At 37.1% G+C, this 15,656-nt stretch overlaps 2 protein-coding genes across 2 annotated transcripts; both read right to left on the bottom strand.

Moving 5' to 3' along the window:
• Positions 1-2: 2 nt before the first annotated feature.
• On the bottom strand, positions 3-2,189 carry LOC107097566 (5-hydroxytryptamine receptor 3A-like; the record flags this gene model as incomplete). Its single annotated transcript, XM_015394755.1, has 6 exons — positions 2,049-2,189; positions 1,455-1,509; positions 1,136-1,299; positions 984-1,028; positions 504-610; positions 3-162 (listed from the first exon to the last, which is right to left on the bottom strand). Coding segments are annotated over exons 1-6 (558 nt in total), but the record flags the coding sequence as incomplete, so codon positions are not given.
• A 4,541-nt stretch (positions 2,190-6,730) lies between these two features.
• LOC107097569 (5-hydroxytryptamine receptor 3A-like) lies at positions 6,731-12,108 on the bottom strand. The gene is made up of 10 exons (XM_015394758.1): positions 11,850-12,108; positions 11,722-11,776; positions 11,414-11,577; positions 11,275-11,319; positions 11,044-11,150; positions 10,572-10,741; positions 9,495-9,658; positions 9,171-9,381; positions 8,828-9,013; positions 6,731-7,266 (listed from the first exon to the last, which is right to left on the bottom strand). Exons 1-10 carry the CDS (start codon positions 11,976-11,978, stop codon positions 6,977-6,979), a joined length of 1,521 nt encoding a protein of 506 aa, XP_015250244.1. The 5' UTR covers positions 11,979-12,108; the 3' UTR covers positions 6,731-6,976.
• Between the last annotated feature and the right edge of the window lie 3,548 nt (positions 12,109-15,656).

Here is a 15,656-nt window from a genome sequence, read left to right as displayed (position 1 = left end):
ATGTAGGAGTTGAAAGTCAGGGAGCACTTCTGTGTGTCAAACGGGAAGGTGTAGATGTTGAGGTTACAGGAGCTCACAACTCTGACAGGAAATCCGTTCCTCACTTTACCGTCGTTAAAGAGGTACACGTATGGGACGGATGGTGCTTTGTTTTCCTCCATGCTAAAGGAGCCATATATGCAGATATGTAGAATTAGAGCAAAGCACTTAAATTACAATACAGGAGAATGTGCTTTTGTGGTTGAAAATGAAGGCAAATAATGAGAAAAAAAAAAGATACCGATTCTACAGAGCTTGCAGGTGAGAAAAGTAACAAAAAAATAACAAAAAAATCTAGTTTAACTAAAAAATATATAAAATTAGTTGTGCCAAGGGACATATACGTGGTCAAAATATAAATAAGTGTTTTTAATTCACTTTTAGCCTTTATCTAATTAATTTTATAACAACATGAAGGTTTGACATTATGGTGAGCATTGTAAAGTGCATTACTGAAAACTCACAATTCATTTATCACAATATCTGGAACCCAAAACTTTTCCTTCGGTAGAGCGATCCTGTCTGAGCCACACTGGTCTGGGTCCCAACTGATGAACTCATTCCTCCACCACTGCAGCAAAAAAACAAACCAAAAACAAAACACTGTTAACATTCACAATATCCTCCATTGTGTCAAAACTATTTGCCTGTCTACTTTGATATGTCCTTCAACTATACACGAGCCGCAGGAGTGTAAAATCTAACAGAAAGCTTTTGACAAGGTGTTAAAGATGGATACTGACGCCTTGTGGAAAAACTTCCTCATATAAACAGAAGTGCTTACAAAGGGTGGATATTAATCCTAGGTGGATTAAGGATGGGAGGTAATTAAAGTTTATGTATAAAGGCAGGCAGATAAATATTCAGGCAATACAGAGTATGTTTATATTTGCAGAATAAACAGATTCAAAGCAGATAAAAAATGGTCATAGTTATTTGCTTACATAGACGAGCCAAATATAAGTGACCAGGAGTTGAGACTTTTCATCCTGGAATATAAAAACATCAGTCAGATTAAATGATAACCAGATCAGGACTCTTTATTTTTCATCCAAATGATTCTTTTTAAGTGTTGAAGGTTTTAGGCTGAACCTACCACTCCTAAAATCCCATAGAGAGTGAAGTAAACGCTGACGTTGGTGTAGGTTCGTTGGTTTTCTACGGGCCGAATGGCTCTAAGGTTGAAGGCAGGGGACAGAGCCACCAGGAGGCTCGGCTGGTCCGACTGGGAGCAGTTCACTTCATTTGCGCTGCAGAAAGCTGATAAAGAAAATTTAGTAAGAGTTTGCAGCATTTTCACTTTGCAGAAATATATTTGTCATGTTTTAGAATGTTATAATTTAACCTTTTTTACACAATTGAATGTGAAGAACAGAAATTAATCAAGGATTTTATAAATATAAAAAAAAGCTCACCTGGCAGAATGACAATGAGAATAACCACCGTGTGACTGACTGATGGGAGGAGCCACTGAAAATAAAATAAAAATCAAATTATCTCTTGAATAATGTTTCATAGTTTAAATTAACTAAGTAAATGTTTTTCTTTTTTCTATTACAGATTTACAGTCAGCCTTACACTTATTACCAAATGTGTTCCCCTGACAAAAGTGAGTAAAGTAATATTTTAATGTTACTATAATGTTTACTTTGACTGGAGACAATGATCGTCTGGTCAGGTGCAGAGTTCTTACTTAAAGTTACTTTTACCTCTTAAACTTGGAGCTCATCATCATAGATAAATGTTAAGAAAACCAGAGGAAACAGGAAAATAAGATCCTTACTAAATATAAGAAGGGTTTACCTGCTTATATGTCAATAGAAAGGTCAATTTACTAAATTTGGTCCAAATAAGATTTGAAACATTTTTTTAAAAAGTGTATGAAAGATGAAAAAAATTGATATGGTTTTCCAAATTTGAAGAGATGCATGTTACTTAAAGTCTGAATTAATCCCTTTTAAGTGAATCAAAGTTAAGAATTGTTCCAAATGCAGCAGATGATGCTTTACCTTAAGTGTTGTTTTCTTTGATTCCATGATGCTGAATGTGAGTTATAATTTAGCAGTTGCCTCTTTGTCCCTTTATTTGTACAAGAAAAATAGAATAAAAATCAAATTGTTGAACTCTACTTTAAAATGAAAACCAAAGAACAATGGCAGAATACCTGCAATGGACTTGGTCTCTAACTTTTCAAAAGCTAAATTCAGCGTCTGACTGAGAAGATATACACAACACCACCATGACCCGAGTGTAAAAAAAACCCACTGCAAATGATGTGGGAGAGCTGAAACAGAAAGCAGGATAGCTGCTGAACCAAATACAAGCCACAGCTGACGTGAAGGACCTCAGGCTGGGGCTTGTATGTGGTGAAGACGGACCACAGCGCTGTCAAAGTCACAGCTGATGGTTACAGGCAAATGAACAGTGGCCGGCCTACGAGAAACAGGTGTCATCTGGTTTCTACTCAAAATCTTCTGCTAACCACCTTTCTTTACATGTTATACAAGATATTTGTTTGAAATAAACATGTATCAGATTTCTATCAGGACCACGTTGTTTTTTTTGTTATAGATTGGGGCAGGATTTATAAAACTGCAGAAGCCAAAAAAAAACAAAAAATATTTACAAAATTTTACCTTCAACACATAAAACGGCATCAAATAGCTGTGGAAGTGTCTTCTACTGTCAATAAACCTTCTTGGATGTGCTGTCATATGGCTTTTAAATATAAATCCTTTAATGTCCCAGAATGGGGAAATTAACTCTTTGCATTTAATCCATCCCTCTTAGGGAGCAGTGGGCTGCCATAGTGCGGCGCCTGGGGAGCAGTGTGGGGTTAAGGGTCTTGCTCAGGTACGTAGAGTGGAAGCTGTGGGAGTGTGTGGGGCTTGAACTCAGATCCTCTGGGACCATAGGCCAATGTGCAAAGCTTTAACCACTAGGCCACCACTTCTGTGATAGTTTTATTATATGAATTTATGAAAGTAAAGCAGCAACTGTTCAATAAACACCATCTTTTTGTGAACATATCAATATATACTTTTATATGGGGCAACTTTAGCTGTGAACAAAGTGTTTTCCCCATTTGTGAAAATGGTAGACATTATTATACTAATGAAATCCAAAGCTTGTAAAGAAATAACAGGAGTTTTGGTTTGAGGATTTTCAGTTAATTTAGGATAATTAGGTAGCTAATGCCTAGAAATAAAAATAATACAACATATTTCAATAAAAGGTGCATTTAAAAAAAACTAAAAGAAAAGCTACGGTAAATGAAAATGAAGAAATGGAAAATAAGAAAATTACATAATAATAATAATAATGAATTTTATTTGTTACGCACTTTACATTTGACTTCAAATCTCAAAGTGCTACAAAGTGCTACATTTAAAAAAGGGGAACATTAAAACAAGTTTAAAAGACCATAACATTAAAAAAAGACAATCATTAAAATCAATACATTCAAAGGCATATGTAGCCTATTAAAAAAAATCTAAAATGAACAATTGTAGGCATTTCTAAAAAGGAAAGTTTTCAGTCCAGTACATATGACCTATAAAAAGGATTTTTATTTATGTATTTGAAGAAAGCCTTAAGTAAGCCTTCTTGAAAGGCATAATGTAATTTATCAAATATCCATCTATCCTTTTTCCATCATGCTTATCCCAAGTGGAAGGGTTGCTGGTGCCAATCTCTAGCTGTCTATGGGCGAGAGGCGGGGTACACCCTGGACAGGTCGCCAGTCCATCATAGGGCAACACAGAGACAAAGAGGACAAACAAGCAGTCACTCACACCTAAGGAGAATTTAGAGAAGCCAATTAACCTAACCGTCATGTTTTTGGACTGTGGGAGGAAGCCGGAGTACCTGGAGAGAATCCATGCATGCTCAGGGAGAACATGCAAACTCCATGCAGAAAGACCCCAGAATTCGAACCCAGAACCTTCTTGCTGCAAGGCAGCAGTGCTACCCACTGCTCCACTGAGAAGCCTATTTTTTATTTTTTTTTTATTTAAAAAAAGTAATTGGAGGCTTTCAGTTATTAATGCACACATTCAGCGACACATAGGAGCTCTTTCAAGCTGGGCACTGTTTCATTCATAACACCTGTCCCATCAACAAGGAATCACAATCAGAAATACTTTAATAATCCCAGGGAGAAATTACCTTTGTTACATTACTCCACATGTAATAGACTGACTATAGGACCAGTTTGATAAAACACAATTTCATACAATACATATAATTAGGGGGTCCCCGCTCCATCTAGCCATCACTTTTGGGGTCCTTGGCCTGGAAAACATTGAAGACCCCTGGTTTATAAATAGATTATTAGAGAATCAACAAAAAATAAACAAAGCAGACATAAGTATTTATTTGAAGTAAGAGAGATGAGGAAGAATAGCTGCTCAGAGGAACAGATTTTTAACAGGCAACATTAAAAACATTAACTGTGCTCCGTCATTTTCAAGTTGAGAAGTAGGATGAAATCACCCCGTAAGATCTGGGGATGGGTTTAAGTTTAAAAAAAGTATCTTTTTGTGCTTTTACTGTGGGACAATAAAGGGATTTTCTATTCTTTTCTATATATCTTTAATTTCCCAGTTTTATGAGCAAATATTTCCTGACAAAACTTTAGGAATGAAGTACTTTTACAGTAGGAAAAATATGACTTGGTAAGAAAACAATCTTCACATTAAATACAGTCAGGTACATACATATTTGATCACCCTACTACTTTGCAAGTGCTCCCACTTAGAAATCATGGAAGAGTCTGAAAGTGTCATTGAAGGTGCATGTCCACTGTGAGAGACATAATCTAAAAAAGAAACTCCAGAAATCACAATGTATGATGTTTTAACTATTTATTTGTATTATACAGCTGCAAATAAGTATTCGAACACCTGTCTATTAGCTAGAATTCTGACCCTCAATAGTCTGTCATCAAGAATGTCCACCTCCACTCCATTTATCATCCTAAATTAGATGCACCTGTTTGAGGTTGTTAGCTGCATAAAGACACCTGTCCACCCCATACAATCCGTAAGAATCCAACTACTAACATGGCCAAGACCAAAGAGCTGACACTCATAAAAATGACTCATTGGATTAACTCAATTTAATTGATGGTAGTTTTTCCATGCAATACATTTTTGCAATACATTTTTGCTAGCTGAACCAAAAAACGTTTTCTTTATTTTTTATTTTTTTTCCTATGTGGTGTAATTTTATTGAGTCTGTTCAAAACAATAAAAAAAAAAAAAAACAACTTTTAAAAGGAAATGAATACCTACACCAAATTTAAATATGCCTGGTTGGTTCAACTTAATACAATCAAATTCTGTTGAACTATATTTGTCCCTGCATGAATTCCGTTATGTTCAACTAACTCATAACATTTAAAACACCCAATGACAATTTAATTACACCGTGTTTTTGTCAGTGTTTGGTTGAGGTTGGAGGACCCAAATGCAGAAGCAGGGAGGCAGAGGTGAGTTTTAGCAGTTTTAATTGAATGATGACTGGTAACAGAGGCAAGAATCCAAAAATCCAACTTAAAATGTTAAACTAACCAGAACTAAGGCGACATCAGGGAAAACAAGCACGAGGAGCCAGGGTGAGATGAGAAACCAGCACTGAGGAACTGCACAAGGAGAGTATTTATGGTTGACTGAACAAAGGCAGGACTAACGAGCTGATTGGGAGCAGGTGAGAACAGAGGCTTCTAGAAAAGAGCTATGTAAAAGAAAACTAATCTACGAGGGCAACAGAAGGCAACAAAGAAAAGCCTAAGAACTTAAATACATCCAAAAACAAAACAAAATAGGAATTAAACCAATATAACTAGAAAATAAAGAAAAACATGAATCAACATAAAACTGAAAACTCAAAGAAAACTTAACAGAACCAAGACCATAACAGTTTTTGACATAATGAAGCACTGGTGAGCAGAAAACCCCCAAAATTTGTCAACATGGAGAAATTCACTTGGAGAAAATGTCAAAATTCAAACGCAAAAGCAGCAATTACAAAGTTTATTGACATGAACAAATTAGCTGGTCTTATGCATGCGGACCTCGGCAGAAGACGTCGATATTGAGAGCAGGAAACCGAGGACGCCCTGGACGGTGATTGGCTTATATGAAGGCATGGAGCTTCACCCATAGGCTGGAGCAGAGTCTCATGGTGAAGAGACTAGTAGCAGGTTAGAGTCTTCCAGTTTAAACCCGGGCCTAAGCTTCATAACTCAGTTAAGAGTAGTACTACTTTAATATATCTTTCCTCAAGTAAAAGTAAAATAGAACAATATTCAATCAAAACAGTATTACATGACTAATTATAACATCTGATTTAATTTTCACAACATTATCTAGTCAGATGAACATAAATATAAAGTTAAGTGCAAATTCTGGTAACTTTAACTCCAAATGTTAGAACAAGGGAATACAGTATAATACATATTGTTTACTATATGTTTACTTAAAGGTAGGGGATAAAAAGTAAGTAAAGTTGTGCATAAACCAAAATAACAGGTTTTTAATTTCACTTTTCATGTGATTCTGTTGCATTGTGACAAGAATTTGCACTCAGATAAACGTAGGGATCCTTATAATATTACTTACCGGTAAATAAAATGAAAAAGTACCGTAAGAAAATACAGAATATATTTCTAAATATTTACTCTGTCAAGACTCAGTAAATGTACCTAGTTACTATGCACCTCCCTAATTAAACAAAACAGTTCACCTAAATAACAAATAAACAATTAGTGAAAAACAAACAATATTAGTTACTGTAACAACTTTGTAACATTTTATGTATTGCATAAACATGGTCCTTTAAATTAATTACTGTTTACATTCTATTAACTTAGACTATGATTAGATTTGTGCAAATGCTTATTGAATAAATGTAGGCTTGTCTAACATGCAGCAGTCTACTGATTGTATGAGTTCACCCAGACAACAATGATGGTGATGAAGCTGACCGATATGAAGACAATGTAGACGCCAAACAGCAGGCGGTCAATGATGAAACCCACCTGCATCCACTCCTCTGAGCTCTGGCTGCCATTGTGCTGCTGCTCCACCTCAGAGCGGATGGCCTTCAAGACGTTGCTCAGGCTCCTCAGCTCCTGAAGGGCCTCATCCTGATCAGCTGATCCTGCTGTTCCTGAAGGCCCCTCATTGGATCTACGTTTTAGCACCACATCATTCTTCCTCAGCTCTGTTTTTGGGAAACAGTTCTCTATTCATTACTAATTTAATTTATTCTTTGTTTTTCTTGTATTTTACTTTTCAAAGGTTTCACAGAGGGCACCTTGAAAGTGCAATGCACATTTTCTGCAGTTACACCTCTATTCCTAGTGGTGTGAAAATATTATCTTACATCTAATTCTACAGAACAACCCATTACAACAATGTAATTATGATTATGATTGTTGCAAATGTATTACTAATAGATAATCAGATGACAGTAAAATCACAGTCAGATAGTATTTAAGAGAAGTATTTAAGGGTTTGTTTTAGTGCTTTGGAGATGATACCACAAGCTTACCAGTTCTATCTTTGGGCAGATTGGCTCTTTTTTCTTTGGAGAACTTCTTAAGTTCCATCAGGTTTATAAGGAAAACTCCCCACAGCCATTTTCTGATTCCTCAAAAAGTGTTTAAATGGAGTCAAGTTTGTTACTCCTGGATGTTAATGTGTTTCTGAAGCCACTCCTTTAGGAGCTTTGTTGTGCTATTTGGGTAAATCCAACTGGAAAAAGGAACAATCACCCAGCCTGGGTTTAAGAGCGCTTTGGAGTAATTTCATCCTTTTCCTGTACATAGCTGCATTGATCTTTCCTTCTATTCTGGTGCTTCCTTCAGCATGTTTCACCATAGGGATGGTACTGGCCTGGTGATAACTACTGGCTGTTATTTTTTACAAACATAATGCCTGACATTTACACCTAAGAGTTCAAACATTGTCTCATCAGACCAGAAAGTATTTTTCTTATAGGTCTGAGCAAATCCAGACAGACTGTCATGTCGCGTTTATTAAGGACTGACATTTGGTCTGGCCACTCTACCATACCAGTCTTGGTAGATTGCTGCAAAGATGATCTTCTTCTAAAAGGTTCTCCTCCGTTTTTTTTTTCTTTTTTTTTTTTTAGAGAAATGCTGGAGTTCTGACAGAGTGATCATAGGGTTCTTGGTCACCTCTCTGAATAAAGCCCTTCTCCCCCTAATCGATCGCTGTAGATGGCTGATCAGCTCACAGTTGAGCCCTGGTAGTTCCAAAATTCCTCCATTTACATCTGATTGATGCCACTAGCCTCACTGGGACCTTCAGAGTGGCAGAATATTTTCTGCTGCCCTCCCCAGACGTGCTTTAAGGCTGTCCTGATTCTGGTCTTTAGAGCAATTTCTTTTACTTCATGTTGGTGTTTGGATCCTGACATTAATGATCAACTGTTGGACTGTGTATAGACAGGTCTAACTCTATTTGTAGAATCAATTTAAGATCTCATGGATGATCAGTGGAAGCAGTGCACATCTCAAATCAGTTTAAAACTTCAATGCAAAGGTTGTGAATGCTTTTATAGATGTAATTTCTTAATTTGTAGTAAATTTACAACAATTTCAAAAACCCTTTTCTACTTTGTCGGAATGTTGTATTGTGAAATTATTACAAGGGAGAGAGATTTATGTAATGCTATGTGGAATTAGGCTTTAACATAATCTAAAATGAAAAGGTGCTGTAGTAGTGGTTTTTGGATGGACTGGATGTGGGCTGCATACCTAAATCTTTTGGTTTCGTATTCTTTCTGGGCATGCAAACAAGATAGCCGAGAAAATTTAAAACAATCACTCGAATCCATCGGGGGACGGGGGAAAGTTCAGACAAGTTGCTGAATAGGTTGGTGATGAAGATGGTCTCCAGCAGACTGGCCACCATTAAAGCCAGACAGAGAGAGAAGAACACATCTGATGGAGAGAGACCAGAGGAAATAGATCATTGAAGCATGCAGCCCTAAACGGTGAGTTTTGGCTTATGAATATAATGAATATATTACAATATTAGAAAACAAGAAAACCAACAACAAAAACCCTTAAGTTTCTGTTCTCTGAAGCCCATACTGACTTATTAGAGGTATGGTGTTTCCAGTGACTGGAAGCAGGTCATTCATAATGAGCAGGAACACGGTGTAGCCCAAGATGAGGGTCATCTTAAAGGAGGATCTGTCTGTGCTCTGAGGAGGCAGGAGGAAGCTAAAGAGATCCACCGTGATGAGGAAGCAGCTGGGGAGCAGCAGGGTCACCACGTACATGGTGGCGCGGCGTCGCACCCGGATCTGCAGAGAGAACATGCCCTGGATTCAATTGGACAGCTTGTTTTTTTATTTTATTTAAAAATCCAAATATAGATAATAGTTTCACCCTATACACCTTTTTTGTGTCAACTTACATAAAATGCAAGCATGTCCGTGTAAAGACCTGACTCATCATCATTCACTAGTTTTTGAGCGGTAATGTCCAGCAGCTCCCATTCACCCATGGTGGTCATCACTTGCTTAGAGAACTCCGTGGATAATTTTGCATCTCTCCCTAGGAAAACCCTGACCTCAGTAGCTGCAGACAGAAGAAGTACAACAACTTTAACCAAAGCTTCTGAGACACAGTATCTCTTTCTAAGCTGACAAATCTTTGAAAACAGTGCTCTAAACAGTTAATGCATCTCCAACTTAAATGCATTGCTTCAGCTGATAACAAGTAATTTAATTAGGTTTGCCTAACCTAATCTATCTGATTTATAAACTTAAATAAATGAAGTAAAAAAATCCACTTGATTAATTACTTGTTGACAATTAAAGCAATTCAGTTGAGCTGGAGCCCCATTCTCTTCTTAGAGTGAGCAGGGAAATGCAAAGTAAAGTGTACATTGTGATTTCAAAAAGCTGTTGCAGCCCTGGGCATACAGAGAAGATGCCATGTTTGCATCTAAGGTGCACTTAATATTGGGGTTATGGCTGTGATGTGGTCACAGTAGAATGGTCCTTGTCCCTGTTTATGACAGGGAGGCGGGGACAGAGAAACACATGAGAATCCATCTTATCCCACTGCAGCCTCAACTGTTCTAAAATGGACCCAGCACAGGAGGGCATATCATGCTGCATTATTACATTTTAAGGCAGGATATACACCTGTGACTATATCCAGAGGTGTCAAACCCATAGCCAAACTAAAATAAACATGGCAGAGCGCATTTTTGGATGGCAAAGTTCTGTTCCTCCCTGCATGATTTCAATGGGAGCAGAACCAGACAGTCAATAAGTAAAACAAAACATGGCTTGGTCAAAGGTAGACTGAGCACTCTAATAGGTTTTTCTTGAATCCATTTTGGTTTTCCAATAAATATATTCAGCCTTTTGTAATTTACGGTGTTACATTTGAATCTCCCAACAAATTGTTGTTTTTATGCCAAAAACGAGAAATACTTGATTTTATTTTTAAGATAGTAAATAATTTTGTGGCAGTGCCTCACCATAGTAGATGTAGGAGTTGAAAGTCAGGGAGCAGTTCTGTATGTCGAAGGGGAAGGTGTAGATGTTGAGGTTACAGGAGCTCACAACTCTGACAGGAAATGAACTTACCACTCTACCATCATGATACAGGGACAAGTATGGGACGGTTGGTGCTTTGTTTTCCTCCATACTTAAAGGGAAAGAATGAGAGAATTACACTGTTAAATAAAGACAGGCAGCTGCTGAATTAAGACAAAAAGGTGCACATATATTCTGCAAAGGTTTCAGCTGAGAAAAGAAATGTTAGATCATGTACACCACAATAAAAAGCTTGAACTTGAATGCCATGGGCAGGAATAAATGTGGATAATGTACTAAAAACAATGCTGGTCCCTTTTTTTCACTTTACTTTTTATCCTTTACTTTAACAAGTTTGTTTAGTAACAATTTAAATTTATTGTGCAAATTTAAAATATACAACAGACAACTCACAACTCATTGATTACAACGTCAGGAAGCCAAAAATTTTCTTTGGGGAGAGGAATCATGTCAGTGCCACACTGCTCTGGTTCCCAACTGATAAACTCATTTTTCCACCACTGCAACAAAAAAAAAATCTTGGTTAAAAGTCATGCCATCTAATCGTATAAAGTAGTCACAGTCTTATAAGCACAAGTAACAACAAATTTGACGAAAATGGCAGCAAATGTTTGCACAGCTTACATAGAAGAGCCAGATGTAAGTGACAAGAAGTTGTGACTTTTCATCCTAAAAGATAAAGACAACATTCATCTTAATTATCATTTTCGCTGTGTTATCTTGCATTTTGTATTTTATTTTTAAAGCCGTAATTTCAACCTACCACTCCTAATATCCCATAGAGAGTAAAATACACACTAATGTTGGTGTAGGTTGATTGGTTTTCTACGGGTCGTATCGCCTTCAGGTTAAAGGCAGGAGAAAGAGCTGCAAAAAGGCTTGACTGGTCTGGCTGGGAGCAGTTCACCTTAGCCGTGTTGCAGAAAACTGATGGTGAGAATGATCACGTTATAGCAAATTTTCTTTAATCAATTTAAAGAATACCCTTTTAGTAGAGGTTCTTCCTAATTTTTTCTAATTATTTGTACTGTATGAGTTTCGATATTTTGCAACTCCAATAAAAAAGCTCACCTGGTAGAATAATAAAAAGAATCAGCACAGAGGGAGTAACCGATGGAAGGAGACACTAAAAACAAAATAAGTCAACTGATTTTGCACTTTAAGACGTACAAAATGTGTAACAGGATATTTTACCTTACCTTTGGTGCAGGTTTGTTGGATTTCATCTTATTGAAAGTATGAGTCAATTTTTGCAGCTGTTGGATAAAGACTTTACTTGCCTTCAATGCCAAAGGATAGAAAAATATTTGAACCTCAGTTTGATACATAAACAACCATTACTACACAGTTACATATGCCTGCAACTCTCCGAGCTCACTAACTCCCAAAGGCCTAGTTTTAGCCTCTGATTGTCCAGATATACTCGACCCGAGTATGCCTTCAGCATGATGAACAGCTTCTGCAAATGATGTGGGAGAGCTGAAACACAAAGCAGGAGAGCCGCTTTCTTTGTAGATGGTTTCACGCGAGGCGAACACAAATCACTGTTAAGAGTTAAGCCTCAGTGTATGATTTATAAGTAGGAAAGAACTGACCAAAGCGCCGCCAAGTTCAACCTGATGATTATAGGCAAATAAATGGGTCGACGCCAAAGAAGAAACAGGTGTTAGGTGGTTTCTTCAAAATCTGAATTTTTCTATTAATAACAAAATGGGTATGCTTCCTTCTGTCAAAAAAATTTACGTTTAGTGCAAGAATAATTCATTTAAGGTTGTGTTTTAATGTCTCAGAGGTGTTTTTCGTCCATTAGGTCACTCAAAAATTTTATAATTTTTCTGAGAGAGTCAAAGGGGTCTTGCCGGTGAGCTTTTAATATTTTTTCTGCTGCATTACAAAAGTGTGCCTGATTTTTAAGAAATAATTTGGGCAGATGTCCTTCTTTTCCAAGGATTCTTTTTAGTAATGGGTAAAAGATATGGTTTAATCAAAAATTAATGATTCTAAATTATAAAAGCAGCCTAAACATCATGACGAAATCAGTCAAATGTACTGAAATGTGGTGATATCTATCCACATGAAAACCATGTGGATAGATGTCTACCTATTAAACTTTGCCTATTGGCCCTTTTTAACCTACTCCTGGACGCAGTCCTAAAAGGTCAAATTGTTGCACATGAGTGAAAAAATGACTTCCACTTTGGTTGAGTAAACTGTGTAAAATATTTTCTAGAAAAATGAACCAATGATGTTTCCGTTCTTTCACATGAAATTTACGACATATGGTGCTTTTTTTCATAGTGGGTCTTTTTACCCTCCATGGTGTCACTCAGGTTCTTCTTAGCCCTTTAATTGCCTTGTCAACATCCAACCTGAATTTCACTGAGCAAATGGTCAATCATTTGGTTGATCAGCGGAAAGTGTTTCTTTTTTTTTCTCTTTTTGTATCACGTTTTGCCATTATAGCTCTGAGAATAGATGCCCCAGAGCTAGATAAACGGCCATTAACCTTGCTTTCACAAGCAGACCAATATGCCCATCGCCATAAGGTTCTACTTAGTATTTGTATATGAAACTTTATTGAAAATTATTTCGGGAGTAAAATCAATTACAACCAACCTGGAGACTAAAAGAGAGGTGCGAAAGAAAGAGGGAATAAGAACTAAAGGGAGAGATAAAAGAGATGAAGATAAAAGAAGACAGGATAGGATGCATGAAAGGAGAAAATAGCGAACCCAGAAGATATACAGTAACTCCTTGATGTCTGCTTCCACACCTGTATAGGGATAGAAAACAGAGAACGTATCGACAGCAAAAAAAAAGAAAAAAAGACAACCAAAGTAAACATCATATAGAAAAAGCGTCAAGAGCTGCAGGTATCCCTCATAAAATCATGTGTGTGAAAGTCAAAACATATGGTGATTACATAATATTATTCAGGGTAGTGTATATACCTGCAACTGCAGCTTAGTATTTAGCATTAGTGTGTGTCCTGGATGAGCATGCTCATGTATAAAGGATTTACAAAGCTTCTTCAGAGGGAATATATGCTTAATAGCTGGGCTGGGCGGCCCCAGACTCGCCCGACAGGGCCCAGGTCCGATAAAGAGGCGATCCCGGTCCCAGATATATAGAGGCAACCCAGATCACTGGGGCACAAGAAGGACAAAAAAAGGGATGGCATCACTTTAAAGCCTGTAGTAAAACTTTGAAAGGTTCATTGAAAGGTTAATCAAAACAAGTAACAGACTGTTGAGGAAAATAAAGCAATGTTATGAATAAAACACTGAGAGGGAGTCTGGCTTGTGATAAAAAAAAAACATTACCTTTTGTCCCAAACAATTCAAATACAATAATCAATCAACATCTCCTCTCACACTGTGTGGCTTTGCAGGTGAGAAAGGATTGAGTGAAAACTTTTAGAATGCCATAGCATTTCTCTTGATTTGCTTAATTTTTGTTGCCGCCAAAGTAGCGATCCTTGTAACTGGGATCTAACATTGTTGCTTGTACATTGGCTCTACTTCAATGTGTCCCAAATGGGTATTAACAGCATCCAATGGAGTGGTCTTGGATGTTTTCACACCATAATCTCTGGAAACTGTCTTTGTTAAAAGTCGCGTTAAGACTTGTATATTCAGATACTGGAGTGAGCCCATAGTCTGTTGGATGTATTAAGCTATTTACATTGGTTGGTGCATGCTTTCCCTTTATGAAGCCAGTTTGATCTGAGTGGAATAAATGAGTTATTCCACTCAGAGTAACCATTTTTAAACATCTGACAAGACCTTTACAAATAATTCAAAAATCAAAGTTAAATAGAGATGTGGGTCGATAGATATGGTTGGATAGACAGGATCATGGTTTGGTTTTAGCAGAAGACTAATATTTGCAGAAGTCATATTTGGTGGAAGCCTTCCCTTCTCCTCAGTTTCCTGCAGCATTCTGTGGAATATTGGTTCTAGGATATTCTAGAATTTATAATAAAATTCTACTGGAAATCTATCAGTGTGTCAGGACTCAGAACGTTGGACCCAGACAGACTCGGAATGGGAATGATTTTCAGCCCTGGCATTTTTCCATCCACACCGGTCCACTTATATACTTTGGTGTAGAAGGCTTACAGCCATACATGTTTCAGCCCTTGCCTAGCAACGCTGCCAGTTCTGTTAGCTCTACACTTGCCGAAGACACAGACGTGCATCCCTGTGAACACTGGGACAGAACTCAATGGGAAAGGAAATGATTCAGATTTCTTATTTCAACCGTTGGGTATGTGAGCTGCAACATACGGATCAGATGCAATGACCGAATAAATTTGATTGACAGATGACCGTTGATATATGATTGGCCGAATTTAGGTGTTCAGGCTGACGTAGAACTAACTGGCATGCATAAGATAACACCCCCCCCACACACACAGAGATTTTAACACAGGATTATTTTTTTCAAAAATAGAAATTTTCTTAATTTAGGGACAATATAGTCTGATAAAGTGTACATTTATATACATGTTTAAGCCAGAAGGATTTGACATTTAAATATGACTTCCCTATGAAAACATGGAAAACTGTGCATTTACATAAAGTTTATCCACAGCCACCATGGCCCTGATACATTCAGACATTTATTTTTTTCTGACAGGGAACAGAACTTGTCTTTGGTCGAGAATTTCTTCAGGAAATTGATCATTAATGCTGAAGTGCATTCTGCACCGCTCTTTGCATTGACTTTTAACGTATTAATTTTATTTGTAGTGCTCAAATTTAGCAGCTATAGCTCGGGTGTTATCAGGTCTCTTACATCCAAGCTGGAGAACGTGATTGAATGAGATCTTTTTTACCTCCTCAATGGAGAATTTCAGCTGATAAGGGAGGAAATCTTGGATTGTAGATTCTGAGTCTTCTTCTCTTTCTTACTGTTCTTGGAAACTAAGACCTGTCAGGTTGTGGTTAAATTGGCTTAACATGTAAAAACATAAATGAGTAACATAAAGGTCAATTCATATT

Source organism: Cyprinodon variegatus, unplaced genomic scaffold (assembly GCF_000732505.1).
Source record: "Cyprinodon variegatus isolate N-32 unplaced genomic scaffold, C_variegatus-1.0 Scaffold707, whole genome shotgun sequence".
In the NCBI taxonomy this organism is placed as follows: Eukaryota; Metazoa; Chordata; class Actinopteri; order Cyprinodontiformes; family Cyprinodontidae; genus Cyprinodon; species Cyprinodon variegatus.
The sequence above is the reverse complement of the archived record's forward strand: the minus strand, read 5'-3'. Positions and strand labels throughout refer to the sequence as shown.